At 39.6% G+C, this 20,443-nt stretch overlaps 2 protein-coding genes across 6 annotated transcripts in view; one reads left to right on the forward strand and one right to left on the reverse strand.

The window, feature by feature from the left end:
• The window catches only part of TPGS2 (tubulin polyglutamylase complex subunit 2), a 698,248-nt gene that overhangs the window by 287,682 nt on the left and 390,123 nt on the right, over positions 1–20,443 (reverse strand). The gene's annotated exons all lie outside the window — the stretch shown is intronic.
• UBAP2 (ubiquitin associated protein 2) overlaps positions 1–20,443 on the forward strand; it is a 152,376-nt gene that overhangs the window by 3,066 nt on the left and 128,867 nt on the right. For all 5 annotated transcript variants that reach the window (XM_050328800.1, XM_050328801.1, XM_050328802.1 and 2 more), the window contains exon 2: positions 18,563–18,702. In XM_050328800.1, the coding sequence (XP_050184757.1) occupies positions 18,604–18,702 (99 nt within the window). In that variant the 5' untranslated portion in view covers positions 18,563–18,603. The remainder of the gene's footprint in view (positions 1–18,562; positions 18,703–20,443) is intronic.

Consider the following 20,443-nt stretch of genomic DNA (forward strand, 5'->3'; position numbering starts at 1 on the left):
TCATTAAAGTGAGAGCTGGGATGAAAGGTTGTGAGGTGCCTCTTTTGCAATTACTTCGGGTTCATATTTTACAAAAATTGTACAAAGGGTTTGTCTATTTTGCTCTGACATGAAAGTCCACGCTCTTTGATTTTGACCATCTGAGCTGGGAGTCTTTTGGAACTCCCCTTCTGCCTGGGGCTCCCGCAAGGCTGTTCTTTCCACAGGTGTGGTATCCTCAGCCCTCCTCTCCCCATTACTTCTCAGTGCTGCAAAGGGTAAACAGGGACTGAAGACAGAGGTGGTACAATCTGATGCCTAAGATCTCATGGCTTGCTCAGCTTGCTTTTACAACACTATAAATATTTTGCTGAGCTTGTTTTACTTATGTTCTCCTTAGATTGTACAAGTAAAACTTGTAAAATAGGTTATGGGAACAACCTTGTGCAACTTCTTGGATGGAGTTGTTTCTGTTCTCAGTTCTCTTGAAATTCTCTTTTTTCCTTTTTGTCCAGCTGTCTTTGTGAAACCTGCATGATATTGTGGCTTCCTTTTGAAGATAAACTGATAAAACTTTTTTTCTCTCCCTTCCCAGCTTCTTAAATCAGTCTTCCAACAGATGAGCTTGGAGGAGTCCTTAACCTGGCTGACTGTAGCATTTTGCATTAAAAACAATGAAATTTTTCTCATGTTGAAAAAGCTTTGATCTCTCTTGAGACTTAAAGTTTGCCTGAAGTTGTACTCTATGGTGAACCTTAGGGTTTTGTTTTTCTGCTTTATCATACAGGAAATATATTTTATTCCTGCAGAAGATGTGTGTTCAATGGAATTTTTGTTACAGAGTCATTCAGTATTTTAATCCAAAGTTAAATGAAGGGAACACAAATACTTTCTTAGCCTCCAGATCTGAATCATCAGGTTGCACTTTTTTTAACCTGGTTTAATGGGAGGGAAAAAATGTCTGTCTCAGTCTGTTAGGCGGTCCTGTGGTTGAAGGTGTAAAATTTGAATTCACTAGCTGTGATCATATTCCTGGATATTTTTGATGGTTAGCTCTAGAGAGAGGAAGTCTTTCTGCAGTTTTATTGTGTCTGGCATAGATTTCATCTAGAACATTTCATTTGTATTTCTTATGACAAAAGTACTATTCCTGGAAGTAGGATGATGCTTTAGAGACCATAGTGAGGTTGCTTTTGAGCAAAGAAAACACAGTATTTTTTTATACTCTGTTTGTCAAGTGTTTTGGGGATGGTAGATATACAGTAACACAGAGTGAAGCATATGGCTTCTGAAAACTTTCTGCTTCCTCTTCCTGTTTGATTCTCAATATTAACTGAATTATGGCTGGTTTATGCTGAACATTTGACTGATATCTTGTATTATCACATTGTCTATGTCTCCCTGTATTTGTTGCTGATTTATTTTTTTCTCTCTGCATTCTTCCCCTATTTTTAGAATTGCATGTTGTCTTACACACAGTTTCAGTAACATGAATTTGAAAGGAATCCTGGTACCAAACCCTGCTCTTCTGTTGGGCTGTACACAGGATTCATACAGTTTCTTCTTGTATTGAAGAAGTTCTGGTCCATGCTTTTGGTGGGTTGTACTCCAAGGGGCAGATGTCTGCTGTGCTTTTATTTCAGTCAGACATTCTTGAGATCACTGACTTGTGATCAGAGACCTAAGTTATTGATGTTAGCTTCGGGTGACTAAGTGTGGTGAGGGGGAGCAGTACTGCACATCCTGGTCTTGTGCTTCACTTTCTTTTATTAGCCACTGAATGAATTTCTGAATGTTTGAAACATGGGGTAAGTGCCAAGGGGTGACTCTGAAATTCATTTTAGGGAAAGATTGGCATAGTGCTACGAGCTCAGTGAAGGCAAGTTAATGAGTTTGCAGAAGTGGGGTTTCTTCTCAGTGTTTCAGAAAACCTTGAGGCTTTCTGATGCACATCCTTAACCTGTTGGGTTTCTTTGCTGCATCCTAATGTCCAGATTAGCACCAATGCCCAGGAACTCTTCTTTACATCTTAGGAAAAGACGCTTATTATCTTCCTTGAATAGTTCTCTGTTATGAGTGAAACATAAAACTTTCAATTTTATGCCTGTACTCCAGTTTTCATCGTTTGGCATTTTATCTGTTAATGTAGTAGTGTGTGTTGGTGGATTTGATGTCCCAATGGCTTTTGCCCTACCTGATTTAATTGAAGAATCCCTTGATTTTTCTCTTTTATTACTGTCAGAGCAGAATGCTAGAGCTTGAGTTGTCCCTAATGAGGCCTGTGGGGCATTTTCGATAACAGCTTTTCTGTTATAGGACTTGCTTGCCTTTTCACTTCACTCAGTCATGGGCTGTCTGATGTTGGCAGGGACTTCTAGAGGTGGTCTTGTCTCCCCTTGCTGAAGCAGGGCCACCTTCAACAGGTTACCCAGGACTGTGTCTGGATGCCGTTTGTATATGTCTGAAGGTGGACAGTCCATCTCCTCACCGGGGAACCTGTGCTGTGCCAGTGCTTGGTCACCCTCAGAGAACAAAAGCTTTCCCTGATGTTCACATGGAGCCTCCTGTGTTTCAGTCTGTGCCATCGGGTCTGGTCCTGTCGCTGGGCACAGCTGGAAGGAGCTCGGCTCTGTCTGTGCACCTTTCCTACAGGTACTTCAGGTACTTACATACATTGATAAGGCACCACATCCCCCCCAGGCTCGCTTCTTTGAGTTAAACCACATGACATAGTCAAATCTGTAGTCTTTCAGGCAAACTGAACCCATATGTCCTTACAGGTCCTTGAGAAGGAGGTGGATTAAACACTGAATGTAGTTTGGGTGGTGGTAACAGTAGCTCATGACTGTTGATCCATGCAGGAGCGGGTGGGTCTGGGATATGGGTGGGTTCAGAGAAGGTGCTGTGAAAATGCAGTAAGATGCATATTTCAAATCTAAATAATTTCTATGCTTTCAGATAAGGAGTAATTGGCTGTCCCAGCTCTAGCTGAATACTATAATTCAGCAGTTCTGTGAGGGAGGAAACAGGTCAAACACTTGATTGTCTGCTAGTGCTCGAATTGCCCAAGTCCTGTGTATGTTCTATCTAGGAACTGCCTGGATTGTAAATGATGGCTTAATGTACCTACATCATTTAGGAGAGGTTAGGCTGAGTTCTTGCTGTACTTCTGCGTATTGAGCAGTTCATTTTATGAAGTTGTGTATATCAAAGTGATTTTGAAAAGTACTTTTTAATGAGACTAAAGCCCAAACTTTGCAGAATTACATGAGTCCTGGTAAATCAGAAGGGAACCAGACCAGCCCATTTTTCATATGCTTGCAAACCCGTACACCTTCCCTGAAAACCCCAAGACCCCTACAGCTGTAGAGGAAGGTTGATATAAAGTTAGATGGTTAAAATTGCTTTCACAGTTAGGATTATTGAATCTGAGGAGTTCTGGGACAACTGTTTTAGAACAGTCATCTGAAATGAAACATCACTGAGATGTAGTTTCTGCTAGGAAACCTACCTCAAATATTTGGATGACTTCACTCCCTTGCTGATTCTGTTGATTGCTGGGGAGTGCTTTTGAGAACTTCAGTCTTAGGAGAGAGTGAAGCAGGAATATATAACTTTTATATTTGTTCTCAGTAGACAAATCTATTAAATGATCAACAGAAGACAATCTAAGTGTTTCACTAGTTATGAAATGACCCACCCACTATAAAATACAATAAAACATAGTGAAAGAAACTGCAGAACCATCACTTTTCAGTTCCTTTTAGTATCTAAGTAAAAATTGAGCACAAAAGCATATTGAGTGAGGCATCTTACCTTGTAGGCCAGAATGAGCAGGTTTTGAACACTTGATTCAAACTGTGGTAACTGAAACCATTCCAGAAAAAAACCCAAGTAGCTATTTGGGACTGGAACTGAATGTAGGGGAGAAAAAAATGAAAGAGTTTAGTAATTGTACTTAGCAATTGGTTCCCTTTATTAACAGACCCTGGTTGAAAAGGTGGCATGTAAGTCTTCCCCCCTTGCTGGTTGCTCCACGAAAGTTAGGATCAGTTGTTAGTGTGTCTTTTGAGGGTACTTTCCTTGACTGTACAGACAGGTTCTAATGCAGTATGTAGAGGGAGAGGGACTTCAGTGAGTCGCGTGTGGAGGAGCAGGAGGAGGATGTGGCTTGGGGTAGTCACAAGACAGGTTTGAGGTGGGGGAAAAGGGGGGAAGAATTTGGTATTCCTGAGCTTGATATCTCAGATTGTTACTTTGGTTTATTTGTTCAAGTTATCCAGAGTCTGTTTCGTAGCATCAGAATCATATCCCCAGTAATGCTGGAGAACCTTAGGTGTGTCTTAACAAACAAACAAAATTCTTGCTTTGATGAACTGCACTGAAAGTGAGTAATGGAATAGTGCTGGGAGTATCAGCTCTGGTGAAATACCCGGGGAGGAGGGAGAGGTCTCTCTTCTCAGCATCCCTTTTGGCCGCTAAATCTGCCTGGTGAATTATTGGACACTGTGACTGCGTTTCAGTCCTTTGAAGTGGTGTTGCTCTGTTGGTGTGTAGCAGCTGGGTCTTTGCTAATGGCAACTGGAAAAGTGTGAGATTGTTTTGCATCTTACTTCTGGTATTCCTACAAATGTGTTTTTGTTCTGTGCTTATGTGTAGGGCAGCATTGACAACTTGCCATGTTCCCCAGAAGTTTATATATGAACAGACACACTGGAAAGACTGTGAAAAGTTTTTAAAGATAATTTTTTTCTTTTTTTAAATGAGAAATGTTGAAGGGGATAAGCTATCTCTTCTGGCACCCAGTAATTCTGGAGAAAGTTAGCTCTGTTGGTAGATTCACTTAGTCCTTCTGCTGAGTACAATGAGAACCTTACCACCTCTTGTATTTCCTGAAAAATCTCAACTTCATCTTGACCTCACATAAGCATAGCTCAAACACTGTGCTAAAATGTATGTCTGAACTCCACTGATTTTGTTATTGTCGAAACCTAAAAACATTAATCTGAAGACAACATGGAAAAGCCTGAGCTTCACATTAGGAATGTTTGGGTATTATGACTCTATTGTATTTTGTACTAGTGTAGTATTTATGGCTGCAGAGGTGTGCAGCTCTGCTTTCTTGAAATCTCAAAGACCAACCTGGAGGAAGTGCTATGCTTAGCTCTTCCAGGACTTGATGTGCTCTGACCTTCCAAGCAGTCAAGCTTCAGGGATGTGTCAAAGCGTGTTGAAATACTGACCTACCATGTCTATTCTCCATCTCTTTTTTTTCAGAAGTTATATGTATTTTTAAAATTACCCAAATTTCTAATTTAAAAGAAAAAATACCCTCAATTTAATTAAAAAAAAAATAAAATTAAAATCTTTTTAAGCGTCAGATCAGTTTAAAATAAAAAGTTCCCTAAAAGCTCATCCTAACAAAGGTGACATGAATATTTTATGGTTGTACTAAATCCAAAACATCGCAGCTGCAAAAGTCTTAGGGTTAACCAAAACACTATCATATGTTTTTGGATCTTAGACTTTCCAGGTTTTTACAGCAATTCGATATCTGACTATTTTAGTTTGACTGCAATGTACTTTTGACAGTTAAACAACAAATTTGTCAAGGTAAAACCAGTGCTGGCAAGTGAGTTCTAGATAAACATTTGTTTAATTTTATTTCCCTCTGAAGTGAAGTTTCAGCATTTAGTGTATTCTCATTACTTTGTAAGGTTGACTTTTCTTTGATTCACCAGGTTTGATCCTAGTTTTTCTTCTCACTTTATGTCATTGCATTCCTGGAGCTCTTTGTTTCATTCCTCATTTAAATTTGGTAGGAACTGATAATTCAGTCAAACAAAGGTTTTTATCCTCAAATGTGCTTATATGTTGGAATATACATTGAAGTCTAGCATAATCTCTGATATAGAAGGCCTTACTCTTGGTGCTTTGTGTTCTGGGAATTTGCTCGGTTATATTCACTGTATATATAACATTTGAGAATTTAGAATGGTTTTAAAGGGAAGTTATGTCTCTGGCTTTTGGAATGAGAGAATCTATTTAAACATACTCTTCCCTTTCTTTTTCCCTGACAAAAAAAAATCAGAAAAACGCACAAAATGTTTTTCTTGGATGTATTTGTGACTCTTCAAATAGACTTTTGTGGATATGCAGAAGTAAAAATTCTACTCCTTAAAGTTGCTGTTCTCAGCAGTTGTATGTATACTCAACAGTGTTTAAATGCAGTGTATTGAGAGCTGTTTTATCCCATTCTATCAGTCCCTTGCGTTTGATCCTGCAGAGAAATTCCTATGATGTAGCTGTGAGCTCACAGTATATTCCAACAAACTTTGTGGCAGGGTTCTTTAGTTTTAAGGTCATGCTAACACCTTCCTTACAGTTTTAGAACATAGCAACAAGGTTGGCAAGTACCATTTCGGTAATTTTAGGCATCAGAAAATGGAGGAACCATGAGGACAGTACCACTTAGATGAGGCTTGTATGCTTTCAAAAAACCACTCTAAAACCCCCTGCGGAGCTGCAAATTTCAATGTGCAAAAGGTGGGGGCAACAATGAGCAACTTCTTAGGTGGTTACTTTCTGTTGATTGCAGCTTTGAGTGAATGCTGTCTTGGACCTTTTCCTCTGATCAGAGGAGGCATGTTGCATTCTTCCTTCTACAGTTTTTATTTTCACTTTATTCTTGTGAATCAGATTCTTGCCAGATTTCCGGAAACCATGTTTTGGGCAGTGTACTCATTGAACTTGAAAAACAATCTTGTGTTAAATTGAGAACCCATTTAAGGCATTGTACTGTTCTGCATTTTAAACTTGCCTACCTTTGGTTTCTGAATTTATTTACAGTGTCATCTTGCCCTTTGCAGCAAGTGTGCTCAGCAGTCCCCTGCTCTGCTAGAATTTTTAAATAACACTCTGTAAATGACTGAAAGTTATTACAGTATTTAAAAAGCTGTTACTTAAGTTTGTAGTGCAGTTTTTAGAACTGGTAATATTTCATCTTGGTTATCCCTTGCTTATCCTTTGGTTGTTTCTGTGTGCATGTGGCTTTCTGGTAGTTTTGGAGAAAATTGATGTTTACAGTGCATCTTGCGCTGAAGTGGTTTTTAAGACTGTCGCTGCCAAACTGTTTGTTTAGTGAAGTTTTTATGGGTACAATATGATCTCTAAAGCTTATACCTGTAATATTTTAATGCTGCTACTAGAGTTCAACACTGCATTTAGCAAAATGTGTGTTCTAGAGAATTCACATGTGTACTGAAGGTGAGGTGCACAGTTAGTATAAATAAGCTGTTTCAGAAACTAAGATGTGAAGAATATAAGTCCATTTTCTTTCAGAAGTGAGTAACTTCATCTTGCAGCACAGTGCGTGGTCTTTTAGACTTGTGGTAAAACATGCAGTTGACTGCTATTTTCCTGGGATGTTTTAAAAAACAGATTTTCTACTTAGACATTTTAATATTGCTTTCCACAGTATATAAACCTGCATACCTGTGTGGAATGAGGGGCTGTGTTTCATTACTATGCTGTACTAAAGTAATTCAGCAGAGTACAAAAATATGTTAAGGGAGAACCTTAACTTTATGAAAAGATGAGAAACATGTTTCTGTGAAAAGGAATTTCTTAATGGCCTATTAATAGGAAGGAAGTTTTGAAGAAAAACTTCATATACTCATTAAGATTTTGCAAATGTAAAAAAAAAAAAATTGTTCTTGCGTGTTTGTCAATTTTATTATGAGCTAATCTGGCTTGGAAAGAAATGGTGGGGGAGAGTGAAAATGCATGGAAGCCAAACAATGTTTAGTCAGTCTAGACTTGCAGAAAGAGGTAAAGACAGGGCTGGAACAGTAGCTGTGGGTCTTAGAAGGAGCCTATGGGGGGTTCACCCTTACTTATGTTGGAGAGAAAATGAATAGTGAATAAAATGCAATAAAATTGCGCAATTTGACGTCCTGTGTGGGCAGCTTATCTCTTCGGTATCTTCTCTAGAAAGGTCAAGAAACTAAGAAGTGAGTGATGAATTTAATTTTGATGTAGCACTAAAGATGAGAACAGCCTGGATGGCTTTATTCCTGCTTTTAGATTTGAATTCTGTGTAAAGGGATCTTTATTTGCCTGCTTCTTTCTAACATGTTGTACATTTGAGATTGTGAAGATAGTTAGTCCTCCATCTCTTTGGATAGTTTGGTATCATTCTGCTGCAGATGAGATAGACCTGACCTCCTGTAAATTCTAGAATAATGGCACAAGTGTAAGTGAATTTGCATGTGACACCAAAGTGAGAAGCTATGAGGAAAATAATGCTCAAAATCAAGTGGGAAAGCTTGGGGTAAAACCACATTTTCTGACTGAAGCAAATCAACATGAGGAGTAGTATCAAAGGAAACTTTGTCAAACCTGCCTTGTTTGAAGGTAGACAAAAATGTGACAATGGTTGTGGCCATAGAAGGAGCAATCCAGAGGTGGGAGAGAAGTGAAAGTGCTCCTTGATGGCTTTCAGTTCTTGGTGCTGTTTCTGTGGTTGGTTGTGTCTGAGCACCTGACAGTGCACTGGTAAAAGGATTTCACTTCTCACAGTGTTTCACTTTGGAAGACTAAACCAAATGGCTGATAGTTTTCATTAAGAGGTTATATACAATTAAGATTGTAAAGGAAAGAAATGGTAAATAGTGCCTTACAAACTATTTCTTTTCCTCCTTTTGGAACTTTATGTTCAGAATTGTATGTCACTGCAAAAAAAGTTGCTTTTTTACTTTGGTGGATAGTCCTCCTGCTTAAGATGAACCTTGAGAAATATCATCATCTGGGAGATAAATATAGAAAGATGTTCCAGAATATCTTGCTTTATTTATAAGATATTTTTTTTCGGTAAGACTCCTGGTCTCTTTCAGCAAGACTTCTTGGTCTTCTGAAAGTGAGCATATCACAGGGAGTGATCTGTACTGGTGATCTTTTCTTGGTGTCTGGTTCAAGGAGTTGGGTGGTCTGAACAGGTGCGAGACTGATACCAAGCTCTTTGGTGTTGCTACCGAAACTCTGAAGTTACAACAAAAAATCTGATATCATGATGTTTTTAGCACATTGTATAGATACAACTTTACTGGTTGATTGCACAGTGTATTTCCTTTTGTATCACTGTGGCTTGTAATTTCACTATTGCTTTTTGTTGTGAGTGTTGTAATGTGACCTGATCAGTGGGACAAGTCTAAACTAATCCTCCCCTCCAAAACTTTTCTGTGGTGGCACTTTCTACTTTGTCCCTCGTTATCAATTCTAGTGTGAATTGACTAGGTGCCTTTTTTTTAATGCAGTCGAGTGTGTTTCCTCAAGTGTGAGAATGTAACAAATGTCTGCTCTTGCTGGGCTATTTTTAGTCGTCTTGCTTGTATCTGTTTCTATTCAAAGAATCCCTCTGGAAGCTGTTCCAGGAGAGCATGGTTTGGTGACACTGAAGGGGGCAGGGAGAGCGCAAGCACGGAGCGCGTTCATGATCTGCAAAGGGAGATGAGGGGTGTGCAGTGCTGCTTCCTGTGTGCCACCTTGTTTGGAGCACCCGTTCAAAGAGAATTCCCCCTGGGGGGGATTGTCATGGCTGGTGTTACCTGTTTCTGGGTATCATTTGGAAGACCTGTGTTTCAGCTTGAATCTTCTTACTTGGTTTGTTTTTCTGTGGAAACAACAATTCATTTTAGGGGCTATTGTATCAGAGCAAGTAACAGAATTATGCATTTCTGCAGTTTAATAATCAAAGCCAACAGTTCCCATTGCTTGTTTTTCTGTGCTCTTTGTTTTGTTTTGTTTTGTTCTGATACCAGCCTAATCTGGATTAGCCTTCCTAATAAATTTTTTTAAAGGTTTTCATTTGTTATTTAACTGCCTTTTTTTTTTTTTTCCTTGTCTGTGGCAGGCATTATTCATCTTGTGGGTACAGCTAGCTCTTGATTGTAATAGCAGTGATGGATGGGAGGTGATCCACTGAACTTTTTTTGGTTTAAACTATTCTTACAAATGGTGCTGTTGACAAACTGGAAACCTGAAGTGTCCTTGACGTTTGGTGGGAGCTCCCGTTGTGTGCACTGACATAGCCCAAGCTTTAACTGTTCTGCACGTGTCCTGCTGACATTGTCACTAGAGAAGTGAGGAATAGTGGTTTTGAGAGAAGTCAGTCACAGTTAGTGTAGGAAGGTCATCAGTCCTGTGCAGCTTTAGTGGTGTCTTCAACCTTATCTCAGATGCTTTGGCCACTTAAATATTTAGTATTGATAGCTTAACCAGGGAGTGGCCTGAGATCATAGGTCCTTCCATGTATTCTTTAAAGAGAACATCTATAGCTTCTTTAGTTCGTACTCTGCAGCTGTTTCCTCACCTACATATACATGTGTGTGCCCTGAGCTCACCCAGACTTCTTGCTGACCCCTGAGTTCACCTTGGAATAGGCTGGAAAGCTGTGCAAATTATTAGAGCCTACAGAGGCTTTGCCTGGTGATTCTTTGGGTGGAGGGAGCCATTTGAAGAACTTCCAAGTCACCCAGCCCTGTCTTCCTGAATGAGTTTGTCTGGATTTCCTCCTTTCTCCCTCAGAGGGGCAGCTGTGAGTTTTAATGACCTGGCAGAGAGAACACACCAAGGCGGGGAAAGGATGGACGTTTAATTGTGTTATTCCTGTAAAAGTGAAATTCATAGATGACCGGCAAAAGCATTGAATATTTTGCTGTGTGTACAAAATCATTAAAGATTGTTTTGGGTGACTGAGTTACTTTGGGATAGTTTGAGTCTCTGTTTTAATGCCTGAAGCTTAATGTAGGCATATACTTCTGTGGTTGCGGGAAAAGACTATTATAGGGAAACATAAGCTGTGTCAGTGAGACTGTCCTAATGCTGATTATACCCTGCTCGTCTTTGGATAGAAGCACTTCCACATATCAAATATTTTCTTCAGTGCAAGTTACTGGATGCTAACAAGTATCAAAGAGGCTGAGCATGGAGCATTCCTCAGTAGACGTGATACAAATCTCTGTTTTTCTGTAAGATAGTGATATATTGAGATCACTGTGCTTTCAGACCCCCTCCCTGGGAGTTTTTAATAATCCCTACAAGGAATTATTTTATTTTTGGTTGTGTGTGTGTTGGGCTTGACCAGGATCAAGTTGTGCTATACTGGATCCCAGGAAAACAAAATACTAAAGCCCTCATTTTACCTGTAGTCCATGGCTGCTGAAAAGCAAGTTCCCCCTTTCCTCATGAACTTGATCCCTGTCCCTTGTGTCAGATTCAGCAGTTGTATAGCCCCACACAGTTTTCCACTGGGTAAGCTTGTTCAACTGACTCACTGTTTTGTTTTAGAGGGTTTAGTTTGCTCATGGGTGAACCCACTGAACTGACTTCCCTCTGTAGCTGCAGGAATCATGAGTCCGATGGAAGGAAAGGAGTAATATTTCGTGGTTAAGGAGTAAGGGAGTGGGAGTGCGATGGCTCACAGTTGTGTGGTATTAGATATGAGCTGATACTTGATTTTAATGGAATAAACTGTTTGGGTTCAGCCCAAATTATGGACTGAACTTTGAGTGGATATATAACCAAGTCCCAAATGGGAACTGAAATCCTGGTCATGTTTTTTTTTGTCCTAAATTGTGCTCAGCTGTCCTGCACTTGTGTGTGAGACTTCAGGAAGGCTGTGTTAGTTCTGGCTGCAGAGGATAATGATTTTCAACCCTGAAAAGCCTACTAGTTCGGTTTTCCTCAGCTGCAATAAACCTTTCCTTTTCTAAGTAGTAGTTAATGGCTTTTCCAAGCCTCTTAGTTAATGCAGTGTATAATTCCGTCGCAGTGTCTGTTGCAGGGGAGGACGAGTGTAGTTCTACCAGCGTCGTTGGAAGTTGTAGACACTGTAGTGCCCTTTCACTGGATGCTACTCAGGAAACCTTAGGAGGAAAAACACCAAGGACCTTACGTTTTCTGTGTGTGTTTGTTGATTGTTCTAAACCTGGAGAAACAGATATGTAGAGATTTGCAATACTGATGGTTCTTCAGCATGGAATGTAGCGAGTATACGGTGTATCAACCTTGATAGTATTTTCTTTTATCTCTTTGAGCTCCTTTCCTCCTGTCAAAAGAGGAAGTAGTTTGTGTGTGGGTGTCCAAGTGTCACCTCTAAGCTACTATGATCTCTGTGTGCTCCCTGACCTGAGATACTGAGTTGACAGTTCAGTTCAGCATGCTCTGTGGTCAGCGATGAGGACATGTTGTCTCTTCTACTTAGGTGACTTTCAGAGAGGGTTCACATAAGAAAAGCCTTTTCTATGATGCAGGGCAAGAAATGGGGGTCTTCTGTCAAAGATTTCAGTAACATGCATTTTTTCGTTCAGGTCTTAGAATATTTGGACAGGCCAGAGCTTTTCTTGAAATATTTCTCAGCAGAGAAACATACTTCAAAAGTGAATTCGCTCTTGCTGCCTACCTGTCAAGGAGAATTCCTGTTTTCTATATATTATATTTTTATGTGGACTGGTGCAACCGGTTTTTTTCTTGTCTTTTTATGGTTTGGTCAGTTTTTGTTTGTTTGATTTTTTGGGGGGTGTGTGGGGTGTATGTTTTTTGTTGGTTTGTTTGTGTGTGTCTTTTATTTTGTCTAGTTCATGGCAACAACTGTTATCAGGTCTGTGTTGTCTAGTTCTGATAGTCCTGAGTGTGGTGCTTGGAAAACAACACAGTAGTTTATCTGTGTTTCTGTTACTTAAAGTTACATTACTGTTAGTAATGAAAGCTAAATAGTGCATTTTGCAGGTCCTTGCAATCATGGGGTTTATGATTAGTACAGGGAGCAGGACCTTATTCTTTGTGGTTATTGATGTCTGAAACATGAGGTCAAGTCCTCTGAATGTTCTAGGACGTTCACTGCCTTCTGATTGTTCAGAGTCACTCAGGAGTGTTCTGACAGAACAGAGCTGGGTGAGTTTTGCTAACCAGGTTTGTAGCAGTCTGAAGATTACCTTGGCTGTGTGAAAGATAAAGTCCTAGGTGGATGTTGGTAAGGCTTCTCCAATTTTGATGTGATTGCCTTTTTTTATTTAATACCAGTGAAATTTGAATTTCTTCCTTCAGAAATTTGTGTATGAATAAGGCACTTGTTACCTCTGAGGTTTGAATATTTATAAAGAAATGATTAGAACAAGTCTGCAGAATGTTTATTGAGTGTAACTGGCAGCTTTTGATTAAAGCTACAGAATCACCAGTATATACTAAAATGTGAAATGTGTCTGTTAGGCAGAGACACTGGGATAACAGTAAAGATGGATATTGTGAGATGATTTTATTTTAAAAATATTGTTAGTTATATTACTTGACTTTCATGGCTGAAACATGCTTTACTAGTGGATTGAAGTTATAGTTTCAGTCCCTTGTCCACATCATACTTTTGGGCTCTGAATGTATGACCAGTCTTTTGAGGATAAGCACTTCTTTCTCTTCCTAAACTTCTTCCAAATGTTGTCTTTTCTTTTAATTGTAAGACCTATTTATATATTTGTTTGTATTCCTTTGTATAGCATATGCTTAGATTAATCCTTAAAATAAACTTTTTTTTTCCTTTTTTTTCCCCTGGTGTTAAAGAGAAATTGTTGATTTCTGCAGATCAGGTTGTGTTCTTAGCTAATTAAAGATTGGCTTGGCAGGATAATGATTTCAATGAACAACTCAGAGGGCTGTAAGAAAGGTGGGTAAGAATATTCACTTGGTTATTTGCTACAGTTTTCTAACACAACTGGAAGTTTATATATTAATTTATGCGTTTGTGCTGGTACTCCGGCCACTCCCAACAATACACTTTCCTTGGTAGAACATGAGAGCATACAGATAGTACAGTTTCTCTGTCCTGTGGTGTTCTGCCAATGATGCAGGTCAGTATTTTTCCTATTTACCACAGAAAACTGTAAGATGAGACGTGAATCCTCCCAGGCTCCATGAGCTCAGGTTTGGGGTAGTTGCTTGGGATAGTATACATCCCGAGTCCTCAGCTCTGCTCCTGAGGAACATCTAACTCTTGCACACTCTTCCCATTTCAAGCAGCAGTAAAGATGGAGAGATGCTTTGGACAACAGCACTTGAGAGAAATACATTGCATTGATGCTTTGCAGGCATAATTTTTCCCCTCGTGTTCGTGTAACGCTCCAACTGTAGCAGTAAAATCTGGGCTCACAGTTCATGTGCAGTAGATGTGTTCTCACCAGGCAATGTCCTGCAGCCTTTTCCCAGCCCTATAAGAAATCCTTGACTGGTAGCTTTAGTTTCAAATATAAAAAAGCAATCACACTTTTAAGGTGTTCACAGGGATTTCTGCACATGTTGTTTATCACAGCTCCCTGTCCAGAGAGTCAAGAGAGTAACATTCTTGAGACTGCCTCAGGAAAGGAATTAAAACTGCAAATGTTCCGTTCAGCTGATGGAAATGAATAATTTAACTTCTAGAGGAATCTTGAAAGTCAGGTGGTATTGCCATGCCTGGTCTGTTCCTGGAAGTTCAGGAATAGATTTCCTGAGTCTTGGGACAGGCTTGCAAGCCTGTCAAGTCAATTAGTATTCTGTGTATTTGTAGCTTTTCCATTGAGACTAAAAGGACTAAAAGACTAAAAATTCTTGCTTGAAGGAAGGTTGAATGAAAGATCACAGAAAACATTCTGATAGATTTAAAAACCTGATTTTTGTGTTGATATGCATTCAGTTGCTCTTTGATTCTTTGCCTTCCTCTTTTCCTTCTAAAATCCAAAGCAGAAACCCAACTAAATGTGTAGGATAAGACAAGATATGAAGACTGGGAGAGGATAGGATTTGGTAGTTTTAGGAAGGTTGGAAGTTGAGATATCAATACTTTGTTACCACTTTTGTAAATTAGGGTAATTGTTGCCACTTCATGTTACAAAGTACAGTATCTGCAGTTGTAGTGTAGTCCCTTGTACTAAAATGGCGGTACAGAAAGAAAACTAAACCAAAAGACTGAAATTTGGGATGATTTTCCTCTGAAATGGCTCTGTTAAGTCGAGTTATTTACTCTATGAAGAAGTGCTGGAATTGGAATTCCTTAGAACTTGAGAAGTTAAACACGCTGAAGTAAACAATTTTCTTAACTATTTAACTACAAGGCATTCTTCAACTTTAGTTTGGTTTGGGGTTTGGTTTGGGTAAGGACAGCCTTGGTCTGGAGGTCCTAGAGCACAGCAGTAAAAAAAAAAAAAATGTTTACAGGAATCTTGTACTTCTTTTTTAATTTTCATGCAAAAAAGTGCAGCCACCTTCTTTACCCAACAGTTTTGGGAAGCCCTCTCTCTTTGCTTAGTGCTTTTTCCTGTTTTGCTAAAGCTCTGTACTAGTGTACAGAAAATGATGAAACTATTAGTTTTCTTTAATGTGTATCTTTTTCTTCAAAGTACAGTTGTTTGACTGTTTGCTACAGTTGCAGTGTGTCTGCAAGGTCAGGTGTTAACTGTTGATGAGGGAATTTTGCTCAGCACCAGACCCTGACATCGAAACTGAAGCATCTGCTTGTCTGAATATTTTTTTTTTTAAATCTTTATTAAACAGATTTTAATTAAGAGTTTTTCTCCTCCTGGTCTCAAATCTTCTTTCCCCATTTGATCTGTGGTTAAAATTAAGTTCATCAGTTTGTGATATTCTGCTCATTGCTATGGCAACAACCTGTCAAACAGACTTGGTGAATATGAGGGACTGGAGACAATAAGATGCTGCTTTGTGAGAAAGCAAATTTTCAGCCTCATCTTATTAATCAATAATATCCCACTTAATGCTCAAAACTGTAGTCACTGTGGTGCTCTGAAGGCAGTGTCTCCCTGCCTCCCTTCTGCCTGTCCCTTCCTTAGTCAGCAGGAGGTGTGGTCGGGTGTGAAGCCTCAGCTTTACTCAGTGTCTGAAATAAAATAACAGCATTTTGGAAGCTCTCTTTGTATCAGGCTGCCAGTTGTGCTTTTAAGAAGACTGGATTGGGTCTGATGGATTATAACACGTCCTTCTTGGTGTGATGGGGACTGTCATACTGAGTGTGGTTTTTCATGCTGATCTGAAGCAAACACAAGTCCTGCTGCCTGGAACCTTTGCTGTTTTTTGGTTTGAACCAAAATTGTGCTACTCATGGGCTGCACAGTCAGGAGGATTAGGATCTACTTTAGAGACCTTGTTATGCTGTTCAGGTTGTTTGAGTGCTGTTCCCAAGGCAGCCTGATCTTGCTGTGCCTCTTCATCTCCCAGGAGTGTTTCAAATGTTTGAGTGCCTGCTTTTTTTCTTAAAGTATCCTTTCATCCTGGAGAACAAACATGTCTTCAGCAGTGGTGGCACAGAGACACACAGAAAAATACAGTCTAGGAAAGGGAGAAGAGACGCAAGGTACTATAGGTTGGTTGGCTGTAGGCTGGATTTCAGCATATGCTTTACAAACACCCAGAAAACTCTTTAATGTATGTGTCCTACTATCCTGTCTAAAATATGGATCACAGTATTTTGAGTAGCTTTGGTGAAATTGGGGAAAAATAGCATTCCTAGGTACCACAGTCTGTATAAATATGATGTTAATTCAGAAATTGTGAACAAATTGAGACCCGATGGAGTTATAATTTCTCAACAAATCTCAAGTCACAGTGGAATGATTCCAGAAAATCCTACTGAAACTATTAGCTTGTCTTTCAGGCAAGTTAGTGCTCTCTGTCGTGTACTCTGTTTGGCTGGTTTTTTTTTAATTGCTCATTGTAGTAGGTTCAAATTGTGATGAGCAGACTGATCCTTGGGGGAAGCAGACTGATCCTTGGGGGAAAAAATCCAAAACAAACAAAAAAGCCAAACCAAACAAAAAAATAACTCAAGCAGATAGTCAGTGATAAGTGTTGAACTTTCAGGTCAGAACGTCTCCACATCTACTTAGTATTTTGCTTTCCATGGACTTGCTGTTAGGAGCTTGCATAAATTCTGTTTTGGCTGTATCTGGCCTTTAGGGTCAGACTGCTCTGAAGGCCTGTGTGTTTTGGGCTTAGAAGGCAACAAAGTCAGACTGACTTAGGAGACTGTGAGACATACTGGCTTTGGTGAATATATTCGTAAAGCTGTAGAAACACTGCGTTCCAGTTCAACTCATACTGCAGTAGTTCCTGGTAAAGGCAGGCCTTATCATGTGGAAATATACTTTATTCTCAGGCATTAAAGCATTATTGAATGCTTTAACTTGTACATAAAGAAATTCCATGTCAGGGTTCAATTTTGACCAACAAGAATGTACTTCTGAAGTGAAGAATAGATTTAGATGATAATGGGGTTAATTGACCTTTTGATGGTAGATGAGGCTCCTGAGCATCATAAATCTATGCTTAAACTGAAGCATCCCATTGCAGCTTTGATTGTTGAGTACCCATTAGTTGTGACTGCCATTGAGCAGTTGGGATTGAACACACCCTTGTGAACATTATTGTGCACTGAGTTGGGTGCTGGCCAGCTTGCACAAAGCTGCTGCCCTGACAGGTTGTGTGCTGAGGCTCGCTCGTACACTGGGGCTGCAGTGAGAGCTCTTTGCTGCTTGTTTGCACATCTCATGCTGCCCAGGTACACCACTTGCACCAGCTAAGTTGTCCTTAGTTCCAGAAATTTACCTTTTTACTTCTCAGTGTTACAGGGACAGAAAACAGGCAGTTGACCATGACTACTGTTACCAGATGAGAGAGATGTGTTTCCAGTTATCATAGCTGCTGTATGCTATGCTCATCAATTGACCCTGTTAGATGTTGTACAAACAGCATCTATAGGAAGGAGGAATAACAGTGTCTTGTTTCAAAGTAATTTCAACACTCAAGGATGAATGAGAATGCGAGCCGAGAGCCACAAATGGGATAGCAGTGATAGGTGTGTAGGATTTGGGTTTTCTTTTGGGTTTCTTTGTTGCCATACAACCAAGGCGTGCTTAAAGCAGGGTAACAGGTAGTTTTATAGATTGTTTCTGCAAATAGGAGGGAGAAAAAAGCAAAAATACTGTCTACAGAGGCTGGATTTAAAGGTAAACATCATCATTTCTTTTAAAAATGAGAGGTGAGAAGTAGAGTTGGGATTTGCTATGACCTCTGTGTATGTGCAGGAAAAGCAGTTTGGTGGTATGGAAAAGAGGAACTGCCCGGTTTGTGACTGTGATTTTTGTGTAGGTTTCTGACTGGTTAAAGTCCAGGTATCAAGACAGCAAATATCAAAGAAGTTTAAGAAGTGATGGAGCTGAATCTGAGATTTCAGCAGAGTAGCAGATAGAAAAGTCTGTACATTAAATAACTGGGAAAAACTGTGAAATTTAGATGTCATCTAGAGTACAGATCTAGACAGATCCCAGTTCACTGACAAAAATGCTTTCTATCCCCTGCATTTCCCCATTTATTATAAAGACTGCAATAAATCCAATAATAGTGTAATAAAGCTACTTTCTCATGTGTCTCTGTATAGAGTTAGTGATAAATGCAGGAGGAGTTCATGCTGCTCCGTTTGTGTATTTCTTGGGTATCAAATCAGTCCTACCTTAACTCATCCTCTTTTTTTTTTTTTTTCTTTCAGATTTTCTATTTTGTACATACATTGTTTTGTATATACTGTAAATGATGACTTCGGTGGGCAGTGAACGTATCCGGGGCACTCGGGACAAAGTGCAAATTTCAACCATACAGCCAACGCAACCACAGAAACAAGTAGTACAGGTACGTGCTACTGTGTTGACTTCTTTGACTTGGAAGGGAGCATGTAGTGATACGCATTTCTTCCCTGAGTCAGTAAAATATGGAAGAATGATGATGTATTTTGGAAGAGTATGTTTGATTACTTGCTTGGATTATTCACTAATGCAGGACAGAATTAAGTTGTTCCTGTGTTTTGTCTGAAGGAGCTTTGTATTCTTCAGAAGCTTTTCCCGTCAGTGAGGAATTGTATACCTGTATCAGGATTTTTGTCCTGTCACCTCACTGTCCTCGGATTTCAGCTCTCCCATCTGCCAGCCTCCTGATGCTAGAAGGTTTCTGGTCAGTAGGGGAGTTTGGGTGGGTTTTCGTGCTGTGTTCTACAGCATGATTTGGTGTATCTGCAAGCCACAAAACCCTAAACGTCTTGTACAGTGACCCCACAAAGTGAAGTGGTCATCCACTAGCAGACTAAAACTGAGTATCTGGTAGATGGGAATTAAACTCTCACTCCATTGTCTCGATTGTCAGCAGCAGAGTAGTTGTGTGCTTGTCTGGGATACAGAGAGTGCAAAATGTCTCTGCTCCTTGCAACTCATTCTCCTGTCAGATGCATCCCAACATTTGACTCAATTCAAAAATTGTCTGTTCTCTGCTGGCAGACTGTGTATCATTCTAGAGGTGCTCCCCAGGGAAATATTGTCTTTTATTGTTTTCTGGGTAGTCTTTAAGCAAGAGGCTCTTGTTCTGTTTTGTACATAATTTTTTAAATTTTGTAACCCCAAACCCTTTATCTCCTTGTGTTGCAGCACTTTGTGTAGCGGTGATTCATGCCACTGTGGATTTAGAAAGTGACTTTCAACAGATGAAGTTGAATTTGTTTTTGTTTTAAAACAAGTAAGGAGTTTAGCAAACAGACTGGTGGAAGTGGTGGTTTCCCCTTTTTGCCATTTTACAAGTGGAGTACTCTGCCCAGTTCTGGGTTCCCTGGTACTAGACAGACCTTGGCAGATGGGAGCAAGGCCATGAAAAGCTGGGAAGATGATTGTGAGGCTGAAGCACAGGATGAATGAGTGGTGGCTGAGAGAATGGTTTGTTCAGCCCTAAGATGGCAAGGCAAGGTTGTGTCTTCTGTTCAGGTACCTCATGAAAGCATATAGAAGAGGTAAAAACCAACTCTCCTCAGATAGACAATGGTACGTTTGAAACACTGGAAATTCTAGTTGTTAAAAGGAAAAAAATTGTTTACTGTGAACACAGTCGTGGATTACAGACATTGTGGGATCTCTCCCTGGCCCCAGGCAGGTCTTCTAATGGGATATACTCTCAGTGGGAGATTGCAGAGTATCACTGGAGGACCTTTCCAACCTATGGGATTCATTGACTTTAAGGATTAAGTCTTACAGACCTTTTTCTGAATTTTGTCTGTTTATTGTACTTCTTGCATAATAGATACTGGTTTGGTCATTTCAGTGGAAAAAGGTGGTTATTTAATACACAGCAGTTACATTTTAATGCACCATATTTTTTATTGTTTAGGTATCAGATGGGCTTTTCTACTTAGCCAAGTCTTTACAGACCACCAGGAATCTGTGTATTTTTCTGTTTAATTACCACAACTTAATTTTTTTGAATATTGAATAATGTTACTTTCTCGAATGGAAATTTCATTGTCATAATACTGCACTGATCATAATTTAATTTTGCTTTGCTTCTGGATAATAAATATGCCATTTTATTTTAAAATCTGACCTATTACTGTCAT

This window comes from Myiozetetes cayanensis, unplaced genomic scaffold, assembly GCF_022539395.1.
Source record: "Myiozetetes cayanensis isolate MyiCay16 unplaced genomic scaffold, myiCay2020 scf4, whole genome shotgun sequence".
NCBI lineage: Eukaryota > Metazoa > Chordata > Aves > Passeriformes > Tyrannidae > Myiozetetes > Myiozetetes cayanensis.